The sequence below is a fragment of the Rhipicephalus sanguineus genome, chromosome 11, assembly GCF_013339695.2.
Source record: "Rhipicephalus sanguineus isolate Rsan-2018 chromosome 11, BIME_Rsan_1.4, whole genome shotgun sequence".
NCBI lineage: Eukaryota > Metazoa > Arthropoda > Arachnida > Ixodida > Ixodidae > Rhipicephalus > Rhipicephalus sanguineus.
This window is the reverse complement of record NC_051186.1, coordinates 34,479,821-34,505,949: the sequence shown is the minus strand read 5'-3', so window position 1 is coordinate 34,505,949 and position 26,129 is coordinate 34,479,821. Positions and strand designations below refer to the sequence as shown.

Below are 26,129 nucleotides of genomic sequence, written 5' to 3'. Positions count from 1 at the left end.
CGTGTACGTACAGTTCAGTGGCTTTTCAGATCGAAAAATACTGCTAATAACATAACCACGCGCTTTTGGGATTAACCGTTGCAGCTACAAGCACTACGATTGGTGAGCTTTCTATTGCGCTGTAAAAAACTGGGTCGAGAAAATTCGGTTGTCGGTCCCTTTAAGTAAACATGTAGTCATGTTTAGTAACTGGGCCAGGGAACCTTTTAAAGGTGCGGGACCGAAGACGGTCCGTTCTTACGGATTGCCATCTTAGGAATAACTTAAATGTTGCCGCAAGCTTTGTGATATTTTTCAACAGCAGCAGTAGGCTCTCGTTCAGTAATGCTGCTTATGCGCATTGTATAAGAAAAAGCTTGGAACCGACAATGCACGTAAAACTCGGAGTCCTTGCTCGAACACACGTCACCCGCATATTTAGGCGCAGTGGTTCTTTTCGAATGACAATTCGCATTGTTCGTAGTGAGGGAGAACGTGTATTTCAAGGTACGAAGGAATTTAAAGAGTAACACAATACGTATTGTGTTTTAGCAGCAATGAAGTCGGTCTCGAACTGATGTTTATGGTAGCTCTGTGCACATATGACTGCACTAAGTGGATATGCGAAGAAGAGTGGCAGATAGAACGGAATTATCTAAGGACAGCCCCAACTTGCAAAAATAGACAAAATATGAGGGTCTCTACAATTACCACTATTGTACTTTTCGCACTTGTATACAGCGAAATGTACTTCGCTTTAAGACCGAGTGAGTACTGTTTATTGAATTTCTATTTTGGAGTTTTGTTACCAGCGATTGTTGCGATAGAGCACATAGCGATCACTTCTAGGAAGAATGCAAGATATTCAAAATGTTCTCTTCCCCATCCACGTGGGGAACAGCGCACTGTAATCAACGCATAATGATCGGAGTGTGTGCGATGTTTACAGATACAGGATGCGATACATCATCATCATCATCATCAGCCTGTCTACGCCCACTGCTGGGCAAAGGCCTCTCCCATGTTCCGCCAATCAACCCGGTCGTGTGCTTTCTGCTGCCACGTAATACCTGCAAACTTCTTAATCTCATCTACCCACCTAATTTTCTGTCTCCCCCTCACGCGTTTGCCATCTCTTGGAATCCAGTCAGTTACCCTTAATGACCACCGGTTATCCTGCCGACGTGCTACGTGCCCGGCCCATATCCATTTCTTCTTCTTGATTTCAACTATGATGTCCTTAACCCCCGTTTGTTCCCTGACCCACTCTGCTCTCTTCCTGTCTCTTAAGGTTACACCTATCATTTTCCTTTCCATCGCTCGCTGCGTCGTCCTCAATTGCGATACGCGCTCAGATAAAGACAGCAGCAGGCGGCGGTGCTCAACAGCAGGAAGCGCTTATTCGCCAAGCATGCTGTCGGGAGTTTGGTTTAACGGAGACAAGAAAAACACGTGCTGACAGCTTGAGAACAGAGAGTAGACTGATATTTACTCAACAGTAAAACAGGTTTGCCAATTACCTGTGGAGACTTTCATCATCAAGCGCTGAAAACCGACCGACGGCGGAATCGTCGCCAACCCGAGTGATGCAAAAAATCATCGCGTGATGACATCATCATATGACGTCGTCATGGGGTCACAAATAGCTAAAATTTGTGACGTAATCATAAAGTCACATGATGACGTCATGACATGCCATTGTCACTTGGTCAAAGATAGGCCGATCATGGAGGCCGCGCAAAATAAAGTGAGGTGCAGAGAGCTTGCAATGCCTCCGATCTTAGAAGCAGTGCAAAACCACGTTAGGTGCAGAAAGCTTTCGGTGGGGGGCGGTCTAGAATCAGTACAACGACTGAGAGACAACCGAAGAAGATGGCTTTCGCCTTCTAGTCGACTAAGGCGAATACATCCGGAACCGCATGAGTTTATTTTTCAGTCTGTTCTTATTGACTTCCCACGACACCTGTCCATACCTTCGAGCCAACTTGTCTCTGTTAAGGTAGATGATATCATGACCGACACGCACATATTTTGCTCTTTCAGGAAAACCGTGGCCACGAACGATGCCAGGAAGGAACCAGAAGTCGAGTGAGTGCCACACAGTTAGAATTGCCATAAATCGGCGTGGTTCTAATACGGACTGCAAAACAGCACGTAATGATTTCGCGCTTCGCGTTATATTCAAGATAAATTGACTCCGCCTTTTTTTCTAATTGCTGGGTTATTGGCTTAACTTGCTGAGAGAGTCTCAAGGGAACCAATGACAAAGTTAAAAATAAACACGACTTACCCAGAGCACTCCACAACGAAGTTAGTTTTGAAAGTTTTTGGGCCTTTGCGTCCGTAATGTGGGCCCTAGTACATAACAGTCATCTGCAAATGTATAATCCATTGCCTGTGAACGTAGCAATGCTCGTACACTGCTTCGCATGACTTGCTTATGCTTTTAAAGCACAAGAAAATTACTGAGTTTTTTGCAACTCATTTACCCAGACATTCATAAAATGGCCACTATACTTTTTATAAAACGTTTATCGTGTTACCCACAGTGAGTGCTTTCACTGGAAAGATTTCTGTGAGGCCAATAAAATACCCTTGTATCCCTATGTAAAGATTGCATAAATATAAAAAACACCAATTAAGTGTTAGACATGGAGTTTCCGTGCGCGAACGTTACTCATGACTCGGCCCCATTCTCGGCATATGCAGAATCTTTTACCACTTATAGTTCTGCCAAGGCGGCTGGAGAACATATAGTGAGCATTTGAGATATTTTTTATAAATTGCTATTATATGAAGGCGTAGCAACTTTCATTGAGCCTCTCGTTTACCAACAAAGTTTAAGCTTTGTTAGTAAACAAAGGTTAAACCCATACATCCCATTGTTTCCAAATTAAAACATTGTTAATTATTCAGTTTTTCTCGAACACCAAGAAAAACACGTACTATTATCAAATTTCTAGCAATTTAGTTCTTAGAGGACTGATGAATGATGGCCTGTTTGATGTAGTCATGCCTTAAACATGGTAACAACACGTAAACAGAATGCGCCTGATGAACATGATAAAGGTAGACGCCACGAGTGAAGACAGTTGAGAGCATGATAACAATTGAGTATATATTGATTTAACTGATTGAGTAAAACAGAAAGTTGCCATTTGGTATCATATATTTTGAACCTGGCCGGCAGAAATTTGGTGAGATTATTGTTTTGACATCTAGTGAATACGAACGAGAGGTGGTGCTGCCATGGCTATATGAAATCACTTCAGCTGCCAAGTGGCGCGTTTTGCCTGTCTTTTATTTTTCTATTCTCTCCTCCCATGTAGGGTAGCAAACGGAACATATTCTAGTCAACCTTCCTCGATTTTCTGTATTTACTCTTTCTCTTGTTATGAACACGCAGCGAAAATAGAACAGCAGGTACGTGTAGCTTCATCATTGATGAGGTAGCACGTTATTTGACAGATGGTCAATTACGGTAAAAAGGCCTAAAGAAGAGAAACGCCCTATAACTCAAAATATCTGCTCGGCCGTAACGCTACGCTGTGAGCTAGGATTCTCAAGTTGCTATATACTGGTTTCGTGATCGATTAATTGTGTTCATCACTTCACTGACCTTTCTTTTTGGAGGATGTCATTTTGGTGTCCTCTTGGGAACAGAACCTGGTCTTGTCGAGACGTAATCACCAATCAGCAAACTATCAAACGAGCAACTTTCTCCCGTGTATGTTGTCTTGAAAATCTCTAACCTTGCGAAGGCGCAGCGAATGCAGCAAAAAAGAAAGCACAAGAAGAAGGAGAAGGAGAACACACGATAAGGGCTTATAATAGCGCTCGCATCTTTCCATCATGGTGAAACTGTCATATCTTCAACACGGACCAATTTGTTCTAAATATATACTCCGCTTTATGTGCAAATAACTTGTGGCTTTTTCTTTTACACATAGGACGTCCTGGGTACCATCCAAAGCAATTACGTGCGAGAGGCACGGGTGGAACTAATAAGCGTGAGTGGATTTGCTGGCGTACGTCTCTAGAACTTAATTTCAACCGGGACATCACCTCACATCGGTAAAACACCAGATATTTTACAGGCTGTGTCCTACCATTGTTTGTAGAAGACGTAGTAGGGATAGCGGAAATTTATGGCAATTTTTTTTTAGAACTCGTGCATAATATAGTGAATGAAAGAGAAGGTGGAGGAAAAGAGACGGGACGCCAACAAACGTTTCCTCTTAAGCACGCATGCACATATGCACACCCGAAAACACTACCACTTATGTGATGTAATTGTAATAACTCTTTAATCTATTCCGAGGGTCTCAAACTCACCTCAGCTAGCGTGCCGCAGTCATGAAATTTAGTCGCGCTCTATCTATCTATCTATCTATCTATCTATCTATCTATCTATCTATCTATCTATCTATCTATCTATCTATCTATCTATCTATCTATCTATCTATCTATCTATCTATCTATCTATCTATCTATCTATCTATCTATCTATCTATCTATCTATCTATCTATCTATCTATCTATCTATCTATCTATCTATCTATCTATCTATCTATCTATCTATCTATCTATCTATCTATCTATCTATCTATCTATCTATCTATCTATCTATCTATCTATCTATCTATCTATCTATCTATCTATCTATCTATCTATCTATCTATCTATCTATCTATCTATCTATCCGCCTACGTCTGGGCGCTCTCCTGGTCAACTACATAACTTGTAATATGGCAAAATTGGCATGGCAGGGCATCATTCTATGACCAACACGCCTGTCTCGTATGCCATGAAACCCTTTCTCTCAGTCACGCGTGGCACATACCCGCATACCACAGTTCATATTATGCGGGTATGGGCCACACGTGATTCACAGTCTCAATCAGCACAGTAACCGCGAACATTGAAACACAAGGCAAGTCAGGGAGCTGAAGAAGAACACCCCTAGAAGATGGTCGACCGATATCTGCTCGTCCACGTGGTCCGCCATAATGATGCAGTATTCTCTGCATCTCTTATGAGGATGGGCGATGGCCTCATGTTGACCGAGGATGACGTCAGATTGATTGAGAGCCGTTTTGACGAAACACATTACTACCGCACACCCCTCAATAGAATTGCAATGGGTTCCTCGTGGGTCTGCGAACCACTACAACCGCGATATATGCCACAAAAATACCTTGTGTAAGACGACAAAGATTCCCCTTGCGCAAGCAAACGCCATAACTATATAATAGTCACAAAGGGCCACATACGCCCTCGTAGTCTACGGATACGATAAACACCATCCACTGATGTTGGTGAACGCAGCACTTTCCAGGGCTACTATCCTCGATGGCCAGTACCTCACCAACGCAAAAGGTGACTTCAGGTTCCGACATGTCACCGGCTCTATCGACAGACAGTCTGTCGACGGCATGACCCGGCTAGCAAACAGGCCTCTAGACATCGTCTTGGACCGGGCTACCACATTCATTCGCTGCCGCAACCACAACAATCACCTCACGCTCACCACTCTCAACGTTCAGTCTGTGAACGCGCACGTGCACGACTTCGAAAAAGACGCTCTGCTCACAGAAGCTTGCGTGTTAGCACGCTCCGAAACCTGGAGTGATGAGATCACTGCAATCACGGGATTCCATTGTGTTGCCCACAGAAAGCGGCTTCATTACAGGTGCGGCGGTTTGGCGCATATAAGAACACGGCGATGCGCAACTTCAACGTAGGCCGCATTCCGCCTCGCCGGCCGCCAAACACCGAACAGACAGACAAGCAGCGGAATCGCCGAGGTCTGCATTGCGTACATCAATCACAATAGCAAAGACATTCCGCTCCGCGCCATCTACCTGGTAACTGTCACGAACCGCTTCCACACGTGCATAGGCGCGCGAAGGCGGGGGGGTTTGGGCGGCTGCTCCCCCTAGTTACAACAGGGGGGGGGGGGCGCAATGTCTGCCCCGTACATTGATCTAGTAGGCGGGGGGTGCTCTGCAGATGAACCTTCGCCCTCCCCTGATGAGGAACCGTGCGCACGCCCATGCACACGTGCACACGTGTTCGTGAAACGTGCGTGTGTTCTCCATCATAGCGGACAAGTATAGGCACTGCATATCAGCTTATGAGCTTATCAGCACTGCATATCAACTGCATATGAATGCTGCAAGCACAGCTGTCTCTGCTGATGCTATACGAGGAATACGCAGACCGCTTTAAACTTTACACGGATGGCTCTACAACTGTTAGGAGATGTGCAGGAGCTGTTATCTTGCCTGCAAAAGCCGAAATCTATAATTTTAGAGCGTCTCATAGGACTACGTCGACTGCTGCCGAGCTTGCGGCACTCCGCAGTGCACTTCGAAGAATTCAACTAGAGTCACCACTAAAATGGGGCATATTTACAGACTCGAAGTCTGCCCTGCAGTTTCTGTCATAAGCTTTACGTCGTGGTGCTTAAGACCAACTAGTATTAGAAATAAGAAAAACCTATCAGCAATTGAAATAAAAAGGGCATGACATAACTTTTCAGTGGCTTCCACGCCACTGTGGCATCGACGGCAAAGATCACGCCGATAATTCTGCAAGGAATGCTCATGAAAGTGACGTGCAGGAAGCCATTTCATTATCACGAAGTGATGCAGCATCAAAGATTCGCTCGCTCGCACGTGATCTAACGCATTCAATATGAAGTACGTCCGGTTTTCTGCATACCGGCCTCCACCGTCTGGATCCATCACGTCAACTTGAAATTCCATCCGGACTGTCCCAATCCGAAACAACAGTCCTCTGCCGCCTGTGGCTTGGAGTGTCTTTCACGAACAGATTTGCTTACCGAATCGGAATGGCAGACTGTGCTGCCTGTGCTGACTGTGGCAGCGAGGAAACCATTGCGCATGTCCTGTGTCACTGTCCTCACTACAGCTCCCAGAGATAACAGCTCTCAGCAACTCAAGCACGCCTCGATGACAAGCCGCTTTCCGAATAATCAATTTCGGAGTGCCGGAACGTTCGAGCTTCCAACGAGAAAGCGACGAAGGCGCTGCTGAAGTTTCTGCGCTCAACCGACCTTGCTAAACGACCATGACCCACCCGTGCTTGAGTGTGTGCATGTTTAATTTCTTTTACTATTCTTTCCTTACCTTTCAATCCCCCATACCCCTTCCCCATTGCATGGCAGCAAAACGAAAAATTTTATTTTCGTTTACCTCCCTGCTTTTCACTTAACCTCTCTCTCTCTTGTGCACGAGTCTGGAGTGAACGCATTCGTCGGCTCGTCTGTCCACCTCTCTGAATGCCCTTCCTCAGCCTCTGAGGTGAACACGCAAGGAGCGCGCATCTGCTAGCAGAGCACCACGCAGCGCGAGCGTCTGTTGGTGGTTTAGGCGCCTGGCGTTTTGTTTTTATTCCACAGGGACGAAGCCGCTCTGGGGTAGAGGTATACATCTTCGCTGTAAAATATGGCACAAAGGCAGTCATGGGCGGGGTCGCGTGTTTGAGGCCTCTGATCTATTCTTTATCACTACTCTAATTCCATACTGCTAGGAAGCATTTCGTATCGCGAAATTGCTGGGATCCACAAGAAGCGTTTTTGATGGCCACGAAAGCTCATGAATGCACGATGTTTAGCAAATGAATTATGGTTTGATTTGTTATACGCGATTTCTCTTTTAGGGCATTATCCACACGGTAGCCGTCTTACAAGCAAGCTTAAACCGGCTGCAGGTAAGTGGAGATGCGTCTATTCCACGTGCTTCAGCTCACGTCCTATACCACTTCACGGCCATTGCTGACATAACGTATTTAATATTGTCAGATGATTGTGACGGTGTAGAGGCGAACAGCCAAACCTGTAAAGATCTAGTTATTTATTGGGGTGAACTTGTGCCCAGAAATAGGAACACTCGCAGTGCATGGCAAGTAACACTCGCAGTACGGTGATGGCAGTGACCACGGTTGGTAGATAACCCTGTCGCCAGCGAAACACGTCGTCATTTATACATGCGTAATCTAACATCGCAGTGTTGTTGCTGCTGATTGCGTTAGTTTCAGAATAAACACAACTACTCGCGTCGTGTACGCACTCTCATCAGTATGGTGTAAAGCCATCTATAAAGTTCCTGATAATTACGGCGCGCCATACGCCAAGAGGTGGTAACACTTCTAACAGTTAATGCGAGTGAAGCTGAGTCAAATGAAAATAAAGAAACAAGCTAGCGTTGCAAGTGATATTAAAACGAAGCTTACTAGGCAAACTCCCATAGACATTGCTGGTAGGGCTCGCTGCTGCTGTTTCTCAGGAATTATCTGGAAGACACGAAACACGTGGTTAAACCAAGCTTGTCGAGTGATAGCAGCGCAGTTCATAGCACAAACGTAACAAAACACAAACAAGATAGAGGACAGTGCTGACTTCAGCTAACGGCAATTTTTTGGGTCAGCTTGCATATTTATAAAACCCATCAATATCAGACAAGATATCACCCCCCCCCCCCGAAAAAAAATGAAAGAAAAGGGAGGAACAAGAAAACATAGAAGTCCTTACCACAAACACGGGCGCCACTGCGTCAACCTCCCCTGAACATCACATTCATCTATTTTTCGGGCGATAACTTGTCTGATCTTGATGGTTCTCCATAAATATAACATAATAAGTGGAGAGGGGAAGTGGAGGGGCGGAGGGGAGAGGGGAGGGGGAGGAGGTGCGTGGAGAGGAGGTATGTGGAGAGGGCTTGCGCATGCGCAGTAAGGGTGGTCACGCCGCACACCACCACCGGTTTGAGCTCCCCTAAAAGATGCTTCGCATCTAAAATAAACCGCCAGTTGAAGTCGGCACGCTGTCCGTGTCTTCTTTGTGCCTTGTTATATTTGTGCTGTTATACCTATGAAATATGCATCGCCAACTATCCTGCCAGTCATTGTTAGGATAGCGGCAACTACTGCGGAAAGCATGCGGCGGCGGTTTTCCGCGCATCGGCGCCTCAGCGCAGCAAGCTGTCCATATTTCTCTTCGTATTGCCGGTGTGGTTGTCACGAGACAGGAGCTGAGGTCTCGAGGCGCTCGCGCCCGCCGGCTCGCCACTCTCGCCTACTGAAGGACCGAGGTGCGCGGAAGAGGAGCTCAAACCTACACTGTGCATGTCCGTTGCTATGACGACACACGTGCGAGGAGGAACAAATTGACCTTGGCTGAACTTGAAAGTCAAAAGCATGCATCCAGGCGTTTGCTGGGTTTGTACCATGGGGGGGGGGGGGACCGGAGATCTCTGTTCGTTCCGCGTTCGTTCTGGCGATGTTACGTCACAAAAGTGGGCGGTCCGCAGCTCTCTTCCGCCGAGAGGAAGAGGACAGCCAATCGCCAAGCGGTGAGCTTTCCGGAAGTAGACGCGTATCGTTTGTCCTCGGCAAGGGGATCGTATATTTCAAAACGAAGTGTTTCTCGCCTTCTAATAAATACAGTTGTTATACGAAAAGATATTGTTTTTCTTTTCAAGCTCAAACAGTTTCTGAAACAGCAATAGGTTTGAGTGCTGATATTTATTGGTGTTAGTTTTTCTAACGTGCTCGCTACGTGAACTCGCGCACGCGAGAAAAAAAGAGAAAAGTAGAGCGGTTGGCGCAGTTTTTCAAAATGTCGTCCCACCGGAATGTCTGGCTTGGCTCCCGGGTTTCGGACGAGCTTCTGCTGGCTTTTATGAAAGAGCCCCCACAGATCGCTACGCCGTCGTGCCCGCTGGGGCCGTCGTTCACGAATGAGGACCAGGACGACACGTGGCAGAAGCTGGAACTAAGTACCTGCGCGTAAGACCACAGCCCAGTGGCAGGCCCGTTCATTTCGTTCGCACTGTTCGTTTCCAGAAGCGGAAGCGACGCTGCACTCGCTCAGGTCTTCAAACGCATCTCGCACTTCCAACCGCAAGAGAAGCACACGTCGCAAGCGCCCTTTTCTCAAAATCAGCTGTTGCGGCAGCCGCAACCGCCGCATCATGCCGTGCGAAGCCGTTTGTTCGCTCGAGAGAACGCGTGCGAACGGTCTCGCGCTCCGTTCGTATGTAGCAGACGACATGCTCATTATGACGCGGTATGACGTCACCAAAAAATTAAAGATCAAGCACAAAGAAAAATGGCTACGCCCCTCAGAGACGTGGTTTTTTCCGGCTTCAGCAATCGCGAGCGCCGCCAGAATGGGCGCAGAACGAACGGCGCAGAACAGAGATCTCCGATCACCCCACTCGTTATGACGCGCATGACGTCACCAAAAAAGAAAACCTCAAACAAAAAAAAGAAATGGCGACACCCCCCGGCCTTGAGTGGCATCTCCCGCTTCAGCCAATCAGCGCGCTTGTTCTTCCCCAGGAGAATGAACAAGCGGAACGAACAGATCTCCGATCGCCCCCCAAGAGGAGCAGAGCTATCGCTCTAAAAAGAAAAAAAAAAAAAACAGACACGCAAGGTGCTTTAGCCGAATCTCACTTGCCGCGCACCCTGTAAATTACGAATGGACTTTCAGCTTATAGGCACTGCCGTGCCTTTTCTTATGCACCGCTAGATGTGTGACCATGGCCGTATATGCTCGCTATGAAATTGCGCTCTTAAACAAGAAATGTGACTAATACTTGTGTCAGGTGGGACATATATGCACCTCCAAGCGCGGGATCTCGTTGTTAGAGCGAAGGATTATAAGACTTTGTCTCGGATTTGGCGCATTTTCACGGCAGTGGAGAAATTCTAACTAACTAACTAACTAACTAACTAACTAACTAACTAACTAACTAACTAACTAACTAACTAACTAACTAACTAACTAACTAACTAACTAACTAACTAACTAACTAACTAACTAACTAACTAACTAACTAACTAACTAACTAACTAACTAACTAACTAACTAACCATTTTTTCACTTAGGTGTTCATCACCATGATACTCATCCCCGAAATGTACCAAAACATGTTGGAAATACACCAGGTAAGTATAGTTGCTAACCAACTGGCGGGCGGACGGACCAGCCGACAGACCAGCAAAATAAATAAATAAATAAATAAATAAATAAATAAATAAATAAATAAATTAATAAATACTTCCTCATTTCCTAGGTCATAATAAGCACGATGCACACCACAAAAGTTCAGCAACTCTGAATGGGAAACCAAGAGGTAAGCGTAGTTATCACTTTAGGATCGCGGCACATCCTCATTGCAATATAACACGAAGTCAATATTTGTACCCAGTTCCATTACTCACCCTCTGCTCTAGTCATGTTGATCGTGGCGGCTGATGCAGGTGTCGACTGCCATCTATCACAAGAATTTCAAAGCGACGTTTGAGTCTGAAAAAAAAAAAAGAAAATATGAAAGTACTGCGCAGAATATTGAGCAGCTCATGCCTGGTTTTCGTAGTAGTTCGTACAATTGAAGTGACGCATTTGATGGTGGACACATACCTTAACTTGTTGACTTTCAGTAAATGAGTGGTTGCATTTTAGGGAGCACTCCCACAAGCACGGCGACAGGGAATTCGCATCGTTTGGATGAATCCACAGTTGGTAAGTGCAGCGTCTGTTTAATAACGAGGCTAAATTCTTTATCACGTTACTGTTGCGTCCAGCATATGAAATACTTGCAACGTTTGAGCCTCTGCTCAACAACTCTGATACAAAACAGGAACGTATAAAACACATAATTATGTTGCAGATTTGACAGCCTCACGTATAGCTTTTACGTTATATTGTAGCTAATTAATGGCAAAAGCTAAATCCTAAATAGCCCTAAAAAACTTTAAAGAGGGCAACGAAAGTCAGGAATAAAAAAAGATGGTTGATCCCTCTGTCATAGGAATCGGCATAACACGAAAGTAAAGCGTGCCCTTACAGAAGTAACTGAATGTTTACTGTACATTGATATAAGAGAGTTTTTACAATGTATATTGATGCCTGGCAGTTATATAGCACCGTTTAACGTGTATGCACCCACTTTGACGATTGGTGGTACATCTCCATCCCGACGACTAACGTCCATGTTAAATCATTAACAAACCCTTGTGGTAGCTGTAGTAGTCAACGGTGAAAGCGTAATCCGAGAACGAGGTGCGATAGCCAGAAGAGCGTCGCATATTGGACGCAGAACTTGGTCGCCATCCTGCGGCATGTTAAAATGTGATTGAACACCACGGCCGAACTAGAGGGAAACGCAAAGCGCGTCATGCCGCCCCGGTAGCCCGGCTGCGATTTTTCTCGGGGCGAGCGCGTGAGCGGAGAACGCGGTGTTACAGCCAGGTGAGGCAGGCGCGCGTCGCAGAGCTATTTTTGGTTTGGATTAGCATGATGCTATGAGTGAGGCCGACGCTTTTACGACGCTTGTGCTAAGATCGCCACCTCGCGGTGTGTTAAAACATTTACAAAACTGAACTTCTATTGAAAACGCGCCGAATGGGACGCGCGAGTAACGCGTTGCAGGAGCTAATCGCGGAGGCCACAGTAATGACGAATTACTTTACCGCTCCCAGATGGCAACACCTCCCTGCCGACCGGGAGAGCGGTAGATATAAAAGGCGCGTTTGTAAAGCCTGCAGAGTCTGTGACCGTGGCGCAGTGGATAGCGTGCTCGGCATCTGTTGCTGCGGACCGAGCGGTCGTGGGTTCGATGCTCGTTGACGGAAATTTTTTTTCTTTGCCATCTGATCATGCATATTTTTTCGACGTCATATCCGTGACGGAAATACGTCACTGAAGTCTTGGTGGACCCTGGCATAAAACACTTTCGTGTTAAAATAAAAGGTATTTTGATAATATTACGTAACAATTGAGCGGTGTGAGATGCTTTGATACTTTCCTACAAACACTTAAGGACCGATTTTACAAACAAGGAGAGAGAAGTGCTCCTTGCTTCACTACAGATCAAGTTTTTCTTTAAAGCGCAGTTAATATTAGTGGGGCGCAGAACACTGTTGAAATAAACATGTGTGAGGGCATTGGTCGCATGAAATGGGCGTGTTCTCTACGGAGAGGGAAAGCGACGACCGGTTCCTGGAACAGCTGTATTTGCCTGTTGCGCATTAAGTGCGGTCTTACAACGCACCCACTTGGGAACTCATTACAATCTTAGCACAATGGTACTTTTATATGCAGGCCTGCCAGTGGCAGCACTGAAGTCAATCTGCATAATCACTTTCCTTTATGCGAAGAAGCTTTTACTTGCCCCAACATTTAAATAAGGTAGCCTTGTAAGTCTGTTATATGGAAAATAGTACCTTATATGACTGTTTTAGGATCTGCACCTATGGTATACGGAAAATAGTACTTTATATATCTTTTTTTAGGATCTTCACCCATGCCGCATCCAGGAATGCCGATGGGTGGCTACCCAGGTGAGCGCATCTGCGTCGTCTCTACATAAAAGCGAATTGTGCTACATTTCTTATAGCTACAACAATGATATGACGATCAGGTCTCTTATCAGGAAGGATTTTTGCCCAACCTGGAGGGGAGCGCGGTCGTATTTTTGCACGTTTTCGTCATAACCGTTGCTGCATTTCTGTACCAGGGTATATCACATCTGTCCCAGGTAACGTTACCCAAAACTACTTAATAAACAACAACAAAAGTAATCTGAAAAAAAATATACACACCTAAAAGGCCTATGCACTTTTCAGTTATCTGTCCTGTTCCGCCAGCAACCCAAGTTTTATGTGCAGATCGCTTGGCTCGATAAAATAAAGAATGACAAAAATCCGCAGCTTCGATAACGTTATATGGAACACTTTGTATGTATAGGGGTGTGCTGTCGTCACCTCTGCGAAAGGTGATAGGAGCACCAATTTTTGAGCATTTGGTACCCTAATCATAATCGACCATTTAGTAACTCATTCGGTTATTGTATCTCACTACTTTGACAGCGGGACCAATGAAGTGATATTTATCGTAATATGGAAGCACACCTGAACTAGTGTACATTATTTAACACTGGCACAAAGCAATATCTTTACTAATTGTTCGGCCCGATACTGCTAGGAAACATACGCCGGGAATGTTTTCACGGAGAGTTCGCTTGCCAATGCTGGTCGCGTGACGCAGTTCATGTGAAGGGGGTAGTACAGGAGGAAAACGCTTGACTAGGAAGTCTGCGACCAGTGGCGTAGGCAGAAATTTTTTTCGCGGGGGGAGGGGGGGGGGGAGACAGCTCCTTGATCCGACATTGGGTCTGAAAAGATAAGTGGGGTCGAGTGTCATTTTGTGCTCTGTAACCCATGGGGAAAAATTTCAGGGGGGGGGGACGGGTCTGGTGTGACCCCCCTCCCTTGCTACGCCACTGGCTGAGGCATTACTTGGGACTCCAGGGCACAATAGATACTGGAGAGTAGCTATAACTTGCCCGCGATGCGCTTGCCAGCATCTCAACCGTTGCTCTTGCTTAGCACTCTAGTACGACTTATGAATTTTCGCTTGACTTTCGTCACCGTCTGTGAATCAAATTATCGAAAAGGCTTAATCAATTGAGTCCGTTAAATGAAATGTGGCCATCGACGACTATTGATAATTTTACGGGAGACTTTTCATCGATTAATTGATTATTAATTCATCGACATTACCACCCCTACTCTGTACTGGCTCCCACATTCCAAATTAAAATGTGTTTGAGAGATTTCAAACTACAATCTGAAGAAACTTACAAAACAAAAACAATCGACGAGGACAAGATAAAAGAATGCCGCCGTGGTAGCTCAGTGCCTATGGCGTTGGATTGTAAGCTCGAGGGCGGGGATTCAATACCCGGTTACGGAGGCCGAGTTTTGATGGGGCCGAAATGCAATAACACCAGTGTACTTATATTTAGGTGCACGCAAAGCAACATAAAGTGCTCAAAATTTTCCGGAGCGCCTCACTTCGGCACGCATAATAATCCCGTCGTCATTTGGCACATGAAACTGCAGCAATTGTTATAAAATAAATCGGAGTATCTCTATAACGTTATTTTTAATGACAAAAAGCTGCGCTACGTTGTAGGGGCAGAAGTTAAAATACGTTGGACGTGCAAATACGGACACAGAAGGTAAGTCAGGACAACCCAAACGCCGTATGTGTTGTCCTGACTTCTCTTCTGTGTCCGTATTTGCATGCCCCACGCCTTTGAATACGTAAAGCTTATTTCCTATTCTTCTGCCCTCATTCTAGGCACCTTGCCCAACACCCCTCTCAAAGGCAGTAAACTGAGTGGAGAAAATCACAGTTGTGAAATGCACGCAAACAATTCTCAATATGGTTGCTCAAATACGCCTTAGAACGTCAAATATTTACGAAACATATGTCTAGCTGTCAGCAAGCTGCGTACGGAGGCTCAAAATTGTATTATGTGTCCGAATAAGGCGTAGAAGAACATACGCGTTATATACAACAGATTAATTAAAGCACTTTTGTTATATCTAATTTTCTGTCGCGAAATGTGTTCCGCCTTATATACAGAGATATCTAACATTTACCTAAGTGACAAGCTTGACTTCATTGCAGTGCCTTATTGCATTGCGTAACCGTTATCAGACGTGTTAAATTATTAAATGTGAAGCATTTCTTAGTGGACCTTTGGTGCTTTGAGCGTTTCTATCTACGTATCTACGTATCTATCTACCTATCTAGCCCCCTACGTCTGGGTGCTCTCATGATCGCCTCCTTAACGTGGCGTAGACCAAAATTGGCATGGTAGGGCAAGAGGATTTGACGAATATGACTCTCGGGTCATGACATGAATAACGAGAAAATCCTGTCGCGTACGCCGTCAAACCGTTCCCTCCAGGCACGTGTGGCACATACCCGTTTACCACGGGCCACGGTGTACGGGTATGCGCCACATGTGATTCACAGTTTATATCTACCCAGGAACGGCGAGAACAGACATTGGTAACTTAAATGCGATAGCGTAAAGAAAAACTAACATCGGCAACGTTGACCCGACAAATGGAAAGAGTAAAACTTAGGATCCCAGCAGGAATCGAACCCAAGCATTCTGCGGGGCAATCAGGTATTCTACCACAGAGCCACGCAGGTCTATAAGCTAGTTTGGAAAAACAGGCTCCGCAGGCGTAATGTCGGTGCAACGTCGATTGTGGTTGTGGTGCTGGCTATCTAATTTTACAAGAAAGCAATAAACACTACATATGTACTCCTAAGATACAGGCGTCATACCGGATTAATGTACGTGGTTCCAGTGTTGGCTCCGCTTTTATATCAGTCTAATAAACATTACATTTGTATTCCTATGATTTAGCAACTTATATTGAAGCGTTCTTCGATCCAGGAGGAATACATTGACGAAAGTTACTAATGATATTCACATGATTCCACCATAGGGTGCATTTATTTTCGATGTAACAATCATGGGGTCATGACGTCGACGAAGACAGCAGTCGGCGTGTTCAAGAGGAAACTCTTTATTTGGCCGACCTTGTGGCCGGGAAATGAAAACTCAAACTACACCAATACACGCTGTGCACTGACAGCGGCGAACAGGGCGTCGGCCTTCGATAAACTGCTCAGCGCTAAAGCGCGTCGGCATTTATACAGGCTACATCGAACATTCCAGCCTTATCTCTGGTGGCCGCGTTAGTTCCAGAAAAAGGCTCGGCCGTTCACGGTTCCCCGCTCAAGTCTAACAGATGATCCCAAAGTAAACTGGAAAGTTGCCAGACATTCTGGTGCGGTTTGCGCAAGGCAGTAGCAACGCGTGTAAGGGGGCGTTAACATAAAGCATAGAAAGAAAGGAGCGCGTGTGGCATTACTGACGTATGTACTCTAACGTGAGGGCTGACGTTACGTCGGACCATCAGTTCCCCTGAAACACCAGTGTTGTCGACGTGCCTCGTAAGCCCACGATGTGCACAGAGCTACTACACTTACAAAAATACGTCTATCCACTTCGTAACGCTAGGCTCAAAGCCAGAAAATACAGCATAGAAGTACTCGCTAACTGCGTCACATGAAACCGATTCCCACAACGCGTGGGATCTGCCGAATTTTTTTAGAATACTGATAGCCTCCTGTCAGCTAATTTCGGTACATGTTAATTAAGAAAGAAATACGAGATCTGTCGTAGAATTTTCTCTAGAAAGCAATTCAAGCAAGGACCATGCACTTCATTTTACGTATTTATTTACAGACTATGGTGGAGGTATGGGAGTTATGGGCACAATGATGGCATTGCAAATGGCACCCGGAGCGGTGGCTTCATGTACGTAGTTGCTGTTCTTCACACTGTTTGGGTATTGTACGATTGATTTGAGCAGGTTTGCTCCAGGAGCTCGTGTTACTGTGAAGAATTAGGCGTAGTGAAGTTGAGCGTTTTCTGTCACTAGTAAGGGAACGTATAAAATTACTGTACTCTAATATCAGAATCTAGCTACTGCCTGCAGTAGCTGTGCGCTTCAAGTAACTCTCTGGATGATCCATTTTCGTAGGATGCGCAAAACTACACACAGGGACAGCAAGAAACTGGGCGTGGTTTTGCGCGTCCTACTAAGATGGATCTGCGCCAACTAGCCCGGTCTACTTGTTTATTCACTGGAAGAGCACCGAGTATCTCGAGTATTGTCCGGTTAATCGATGTGATGGCAGCCACGGTTGCCGTGCCATCATAATAGTTTCTGTTGGGGAGCGTATGAGAATGAGTGGAACGGCGGCTGTAGTGTACAGCCTGTTCACTGACGTACAGGGCAGCCACTCAACCTCGATTTTAAGTTGTGACGATCGCGATACATAAACCTCTGTCCCGAAAAGCTTCTTTAAGAACTTGAAGAGCCGAAAATCATAGCACCAACAGCTTTAACCCTTTACTGCCGGTTGTCGCGAATTTGCGACATACCGAAAAACGCCAATTAATTAACAGACGAAACTCGTTGATGCCTTCACCGGCGGCTGTCACGTATTTGCGGCGAACGTAGCTTTCAGCACGAGACATCTAGCGCCATTGCATGTAAGGTATTGCAAGCTGGAACCCAGTGTTGTGTATCAGTTGCCGGAGAGCGCGAAGCACGTGCAACAGCTCTCACTTCTTCGTTGTTTTCAGCGCGAGAACGTAAGTTCTATCTCCTATAAAATTTTTGCGATGTGCACCCATACAAGAGGTTGCACACGACATGTCACGTTGTTTTGAAGTACGTTATTTCCTGTGCAATCCTCGCTTCTGTGGTATGTCGCGAATTCGCGACATCCGGCATTTGAGTCAGTGATGACTGCTGGTATGACAAGTTAATGATGGACTTCTGCTCATTTTATGGGGAAAAAAGCTTCGCATGCGCTTGCCACCTGAAGATAAAAGTGACGACAGCTGTCTCAATGACAGCGAAGACGACGATGTCGATCCTCATGCACAAGCACGAGTGTCTTCATCGAGCAGTGAGGATGAAGACGAAGATGTGTTAGACCAGCCAAGCTAGTGCCTCTCCAAAACATGCAGTGCGTTGGAAAAAAAAGACTGTCAAGAACAGCGGGAAGTGCCACACTAGAAAACAGCTCATCCTCAATGTGACACTGTCCGAGATCCTATTGAATATTTCAAGGAATTTTTATGACACCTTCACGGAACACATCGTTCAGCAGAGCAATCTGTTTACGACGCAGAAAAATCCGAACAAAGGACTGGCTCTGTCTCGTGGTGAGCTAGATCTAATTCTCGGTGCCGTCACCTTCATGTCATTCTGTCGGCTCCCAAGAAGTCGGCTTTACCGGGCGGCGGAGTCTAGGGCACACAGGGTGGCCGACACGATGTCACGTGATTGGTAGGAGGAAATCATGTCAAACTTGCATTTACCAAAAATGACGACGCCAAGTTACGTCGCCCTGAAGAGATCCGCTTCATTGATGCGGTGATGTCATACTTGCGTTGCATTGAACATATTGAGCTACTATTGGCTTAAGTGCCGGTTGTCGCGAATTCGCGACATACCTAAAAGTATGCATTAACGTTGCATTTTCGATAATACAACTGCTGATTTAAGTTAAGGGTGCTATTTAAAGCTGAAAAATGAAAAACAAATTTTTTTCTTCGGCGCTTTCATAATTCAGGCATTAAAGGGTTAAAAAAGCTTCGTTTCACAGGCGCGAATGTTCAGGTTGGATCTCTACAATTCTACTGGCTCTAGGACATTTGTATCAAGAGCATGTACAATGCATCCGCCTTACACATGTTTCAGTGGGTGAAGCTGGAAATGGCATAGCACGGACGGTACTAGAGAATAGGCCCACCGGAGGCGGAAGCAACGGTGAGTCCACGTGCCTTTTGTTTACAAAGGTAAACTATTGAGCAATGTGATCATGACAACAGATGATATAAAATTGTGTTTTTCTGGATGGTCTGCTTTCACCTAACATGAAATGAGATGCAGATATACAAGCCTTACGAATGCTTCACTTCAGAGACACAAACCTCTTGCCGGCGTCTGTAGAATTCTAACTGTAAGGCATTTGTATTTGAAGCATTGTATCCGACTTCCGCATGTTTCAGTGGGTACTGCTGGAAGTGGCGCAACACGAGTTGCATCGGGCACTACCGTAGGTGGACGCGAGGATGAACTCACGTGCGTTTTGTTTACAAAGATAAAACATGCAGTCAGTCCTGATATGAAACCATCCTTTCTTGACGGTCTGTTTTCACCTGACATGTAATGCGATCAGGATATACTTTACCTAATTAAGAACATCCGCGCGAATCTTGCTTCACGTTGTTTAAACCCAGTATATGCGTTCATTTTTCAGTCATGGATAGATATAGTGATCTCCACGCCAGAATGTGGAATCGAAGAGCCTTGTCTAGTATTTACTAGGCATCTACGGTGATCACTAGTATATATGATGGTCATCTTTAAAGCAAGTCAGTCGAGAGAGAAAAGAGTAAATAATAATGATTAAATTACATTAGTGGGGACAGGTAGAGCTGAGGCGGGAAGAGAGTGGTGGCGGCGGTCATTTCGGTGTAGTTTGGTGTAGCTGCTGCATTATGTTGCAGACCACTCAGGGAAACCGGAGATGGCGAGACGCAGCCGCGCGCTAACTTCGTCGGAACAAGTGGAGAGGCGTCGACAGCAGCAGTGCGAATACGGACAGCGAAGACCACGTCTTCAAGGCGCTCCTGCACTTCCCTTGAGACACAGGCCTGGGCTCACGGCTCTAAAAGCCCCGCCCCACGCCCTGGGCTATGAACACCACTACGGCCTCGTCATTCCTTCTTCACTTCTAAACCTCTTCGCCATCTTCTCTGAGAGACACTGTGCCATGCTCCCAACAATCGTTGCAGAAATAGCGTGTTTTCCTCTCTATGAACCTCTACGTTCCCCAACTCTCCTCCTGCAGAGAAATCGGAACAGTGAAAAATGCAGAATTCGGCTTGTCAGGGTCGAAGAAACCAGCGAGCCGTGGGAAAGCCGTTGGCGCCTGTATGTCCGCAACGTCGCCCGCGACGTTGCGGACATACATACAAAAAAAAAAAAGATAAGGCACGGGGGTTGTTCACGGCGGCCACCGGGGCAATGAACAATGCCACCATTACTGGACTGCAAGGTAGGTCTCCGGAGGCATGTTGGCGCTGAGGGAAGACAGCCAGTGGCGGAAACTCTCCCGAGTATGCTATCACGGAAGAACTCCGAATGTCACCCTTCCCCTTCGGTAAAGCTCTTTCTCCGCAGGTGCAGCTGCACGAATGCTAGGAATAGGCGTGCGAAAGTCGGCGAGACCACGTGACTGCAAGGGGGAAAGTAGGTGCTCAAAGGGGGACAAAGAGGCTCGACCGTGGAAAGAAGGGCAGTCTGGTCTGAGTGATGTTGCTGCTAGGCAGTGCTCGGGGCCCCCGAAGTTGGACGATGTCCAAAGTAGCCGGCCAGAAGTTGTAAATACCTTGCAAATATGTTCTTCTTGTAACCACTTCTGTATATAAATCTACTTGCTCCACAATCTCCAAGCCTCTGAATCGCAAGTCGCCACAACGACCATCCCTGACGCGGCACCTCGAGTGTAAACACTTCACTGGCCTGGTGGTCAGCCTCTGGCTTAATCGCGATCCTCGAATCGCGGGTGAAGAACTCAACTTTACTCGGCTATAGATGGTGAGTCTGAAGAAGAACGTTGCAGTCTGAAGTCGCTCATGCCGAAGGAACAAGCGGAGAGGCGCATACATCAGAAACGCGAATACGAACGCGAATATAGCTGTGCTGGTCATCCAGCTCCTATGATCGTTGCATCCTCACGAATATTTTTTCCCGAGACATGTTTTGAACATGTACACGACATTCATATTGCTGTAAGAGCCACACAGTTCTTTTTTTAACATAAACCACGAGGGCGAATTGTGCAGTGAAGTGTTTGATTATGATTTGTAAAAGGTTATCGTAGGTGGGGCATTGTCTAGGACATCTGACGCAGAATGAGCCAAGTTATGCGCTAGATCCGGGAGGTGTGTTATATCATCGGGAAATAAAACAGACAATTTGGTTGGCCTGGTGAAATATCACCGCTTTATTTGTAGGTGACCGGCAATCAACAACCTGGTAATAATATTAATGAGGTGACGTTTGTCGAACAACTTCATTCATTTCAAAAAGTAATATGACAAAAAAAAAACGAAAATTGTAGAACTTGTAGACGAATATTTGGGAAATAATGACAAATTGTATTGCTGTTTCAGTTCTATTGAGACTCTAATATTTAGCCGAAGGCTGGCGTGCGTGTTGTAAAATAAGTAACAACAATATTTGAAGGCAGAGCAGTAAGAGAGAATGAGTTCTGGTATCCGGAAGATGTCATTTGTCACGTGTCACAAGAGGATTTGCGTAGCATTGCTTCGAATGTACTTTCTGCTTCAACCACTAATCGTACCCGTGTACGCCCCTAGATGAGGACAGCAGCAAAGAGAAAGGTAAGAAGACAGACAAAGAGAAAGATGACAAGGCGAAAGATAACAAGGAGAAAGATAAGAACAAGAATAACGGCATGAGTAGTGACCACGGAAGAGCATGACGTGGTTAGTAAAGTGCACAATCAGGTATGTGTTTTGTTTTGTGCCATCCGCCTACTATGTCGTAACTTTCGGACTCATTGAGAAGCAGGCGTAGAGTAGGATAGCGAATAAAGCTGTGAAACTTGCAGTTTTCATACCACTCCGCGTACTCAATATGAGACATTAAAGGCAACCTGAATTTCTAATTGGCTTTGGCTTCTCATCACACACACACACACACACACACACACACACACACACACACACACACACACACACACACACACACACATATATATATATATATATATATATATATATATATATATATATATATATATATATATATATATATATATATATATATATATATATATATATATATATATATATATATATATATATTGGATTGGTTATCCCAACTAGTACCGGTAAACTGCGTAGTCTGTTTCACTACGCATCATTCGATCTGTCCAACACGCTGTTGAATTTCTTGTATGTGTTTCAAACTTTCCTACTCATGTGACATACATATGACTAGTTTTTGTACTTGAACATTTTTTGCTGTTTGTTGTTGATGTTGTTCTGCATTGTTCCTACTGGCTCGATGTTAACCCAATTTGTTCTTACTTGTTCTTACTTTGTATCGCCCCTTACACAATGCCTCGGCAAGGCCTGTAAGGTACTTGTAAATATATATATATATATATATATATATATATATATATATATATATATATATATATATATATATATATATATATATATATATATATATATATATATATATATATATATATACCGGGTGTCCCAGCTATCATTAAGCAAGGGTTAAAAAATGTAATATTACAGGCAGGCGAGTGACGTTAGTTGCAAATTGCGGACAGTCACCTTGCGCACCACAGACATTTTTTTGTTTTGTAATTAAGTAATTTGTTAATTCGGATTATTTCACTAAATTGTTAAATATTGACTTAAGGCAAGAAATGCGACTTGCAAAGTTCTAGAGCGTGTTCAGAGACCCCATTTGCATTATTTGCGGTAAAGAAAGTCTCACGTATTCCATTTTTTCCAAGCTGCAAAGAAAGCCCGCGAAATGCAAAAAGAACCACGTGACTAGCGTATTCGCGCGGAAGCGAACGTGGTGAGCTCAGCCATGGTTTGAGCGAACAAAGTCAGTTGTGGCCGCGACTCGCTGGCTCCGTTGTAGCGGTAGGCCGATAAGTTAACGGTGGTTTCATGGCCCGCGCTCGCTACAACTTGCACCGTCGTGCGCCCCACTGGCTAATTTATATGTATATATATACATGCAACATTTTCCGGTCAGCAAAATAAACCAGACGTTGGAAATTAGCGCTGTGTCTGCGTGGTTCTTTTCAGGCACTGTAATTCTTGTGTTCTATTATGAATAATAATGTGGATTAGGAACGTACCCGAACATATGCTCCTTGAAGCACTAACTGTGTTTCTCCGCTATATTTTTCAGAACTTCAACAAGAGCGAAGGCTATGTTCTCCTGTTTTCGATACTGCACCAACGCATGAACAGCGCATACTTTCATCGTTGCAGACAATACGAATATTAGGATATCAACACGAACAGATAATGACAACCGGGGATAGTAATACGTTCTTCCACACTTATTTTCTGCATTTCAAGGAAATGCTTAATAATGTATGCACCCAAAACTCAAACACTTGCAGCCTTCTCCTATCATATTCCAGCAGAGTATACGACTGGCATCTATCGTAACGGAATGAATGGGGTAGTTGCTGAACAATATATGTTGTCCACGCATGGTTAGTTCAGCATTGTCAATAATATTTACTCACCTGAGGGGGTGACGTAAGTAGTGAAAGTTCATGTCTTTTCACTCTGTGGTGGCTCTCAACTGCTTCAATATCGGTTGTGATTGACGTAGACTTCTGTCTTTGGATTGGAAATCAATATTTGCCTCCCCTTATCTCACGCGCATCTGTGCGAACCTATAAGTAATTCTTAGAAGCTGTGCTAGTGAGGTAAAAGCAAACAGTTTGCGGCAAGATGTTATTTCGTGACTCCCTATTTGAGGACAGATGAATTGTGGGACAATAAATTAAATTCAATAAAATTTAGTTCATTTCAGGTCTTGCTTTAAGAGACACAGGCTAAAGGCTTTATTCGCCTGACGGTGGCTTCTGCTGTCGCAACAAGTGCAGTACAGAAAGCAAATCACAAGAATGTGATAGATCTATACATAGATATAAGTAAAAATATACAAACTAAAATGGCAATCACCATGATACACCGGTGGTGATCGTTATGATACAAAGTTTTGGTCATCCCCATACAAAAAAAACACATATTTCTTCGCATGAAAAATGTTACTAAAAGAGGATGGTTTATTTTACTGGCAACAAAGAAGACATATAATGCACTCAACCTTACAGAGCAATACGAAATATATACTACTCTAAACGCAGTATATTTCACCAATACAAAGAAATATGCAGGATAATGTTAGGGAGCTAGCTATACGACCATGGATTAGTGCAGTGCTCTCCAAGGTGGTGAAAAAGACGAGTGTGTTTCGTGAAACGCTCGCGCTCGTGACTCGCCAGCCATCTTGTCTAATCCATTTAGACATTTGTAACACCTGTCTCTCACCTCTGTCACGGTATATACTAAATATCTCCTACAATTATGCAAGGGAAGTGTTTCACTTACAAAATCAAAATTGGCCACAACCCCAAGACTGGGCTTGCTTGCTCGCTAATACTGTAGAGTGCAACGCTATTTCAGGAATTTCCTCTCTTGCTATTCATCGTCCTCATCATCTGCACAAGTTTACCAATGGAATGGCGTGCAACACCTGAAATTTTTACTTAAGCACAATGGAAGTTTCTTTTTGTATGTTGAATATTTATTTTTCGCGTGTGATATCACACGATTGTTTGTGTTGCTTATAGCATCCATTCGAGGAATACATTGTGCCATCTAGCCAGCTTTGGAGGAAGTTTTAAGAATGGCGACGCTTGTATGGTGCTGATTGACAAAAAAAGAACCCGCTCTGCTGGTGACCGAGTTGGTACCTGCAGTTCTTGCTCTCGTTGGGGAAAACACCAGATACCAGAAAGTCCACTTTTTCTAAATACCCTCTAATATAAAAGAAGATATGTTGACTTTCCTCAACGATGTCAACTCGCATGCAACGAAATAGTTAATGCTATAAAAGGCAAGGACATTTTATCAAATTTGTACTCATTCTGCACCACCGTTATAGTAAGAACAATTGGACAATCGTAATTTTGCTGGTGCCGATTAAGTTTCAAAATATGAGTATACTGGTGGGAGCAGCTTCTTCTTGAGCATCCTAAAGCCTTCGACGAGTTCTTATGAGCGAGGACACTCTTACGCTTTGTATATAGAAAATGAGGGATTGGAAAAATGATATTAAAAATTAAGCAATTTGCAGAAATAAGATAAAGTGAGCCCCACAGGTCATGACAAACTGGAGATCATTGGCAGAGGATTTCGTCCTGCAGTGGAAATAAGATAGGCTGAAGGTGGTGCTGATGATATGATAGGGTGTGATAGGTCCGATATCACATACCAATATGTATGACGAGACAAAAGGATTAAATTAATTCAGTTATGTAAATTAACAGTGATGAATAAAAGTTTTAAGGTTGTCACTGTTTAAAAAATTCGTCCGGGCAAACTGATACCAAGTGTGATCCTTGATGGGAAATGAGCTCCGGGGTATCTGTTCGTGAGTCAAAACATTTGGCAGTCGACAGAAACGCCGCCATATATGCTACAATGAAATTACGAGAACGAGAATTGCCGCCATGTTGCTCCTCACAGACACTGTCACGAACGGCGCCTATCTACACTTCACGGTCCTTGAGTGCATTAGCGCAGCATTATTCGTGCTAACCATCGTGTCGGTGAGGCGGTGCTCTTTGCGTCGGCCACATGTGCGCATATGGCCCCCGATGATGACAAGGTTTACATTATTGTTATTTCTGAACACGAAAGGAGAGCTAGCAAGTTTGCACCTGCTTCTGCTCGCATGAGCTATAGCCACGTAATTGTTCTCTTGAGGTGCGTTACGTTCCAGGGAATTCAGCACTGCCAAGGTGGATGAAGACGCAATTGAGACAGAATAATGCAACCGCAGTCGCA

General features: G+C 44.8%; 1 protein-coding gene across 2 annotated transcripts; it reads left to right on the top strand.

Moving 5' to 3' along the window:
- LOC119373857 (uncharacterized) lies at positions 1-25,564 on the top strand. Of its 2 annotated transcripts, none has more exons than XM_037643926.1 (12): positions 1-102; positions 2,023-2,067; positions 3,930-3,989; positions 7,666-7,716; positions 10,900-10,959; positions 11,088-11,147; positions 11,477-11,536; positions 13,309-13,356; positions 17,136-17,207; positions 19,168-19,236; positions 21,858-22,007; positions 23,449-25,564. In XM_037643926.1, exons 2-11 carry the CDS (start codon positions 2,043-2,045, stop codon positions 21,980-21,982), a joined length of 630 nt encoding a protein of 209 aa, XP_037499854.1. In that variant the 5' UTR covers positions 1-102; positions 2,023-2,042; the 3' UTR covers positions 21,983-22,007; positions 23,449-25,564. The 2 variants fall into 2 exon arrangements, with proteins under 2 accessions (XP_037499854.1, XP_037499853.1); XM_037643925.2 differs by lacking the exon at positions 1-102 and adding an exon at positions 474-746.
- The last annotated feature ends 565 nt before the right edge of the window (positions 25,565-26,129 follow it).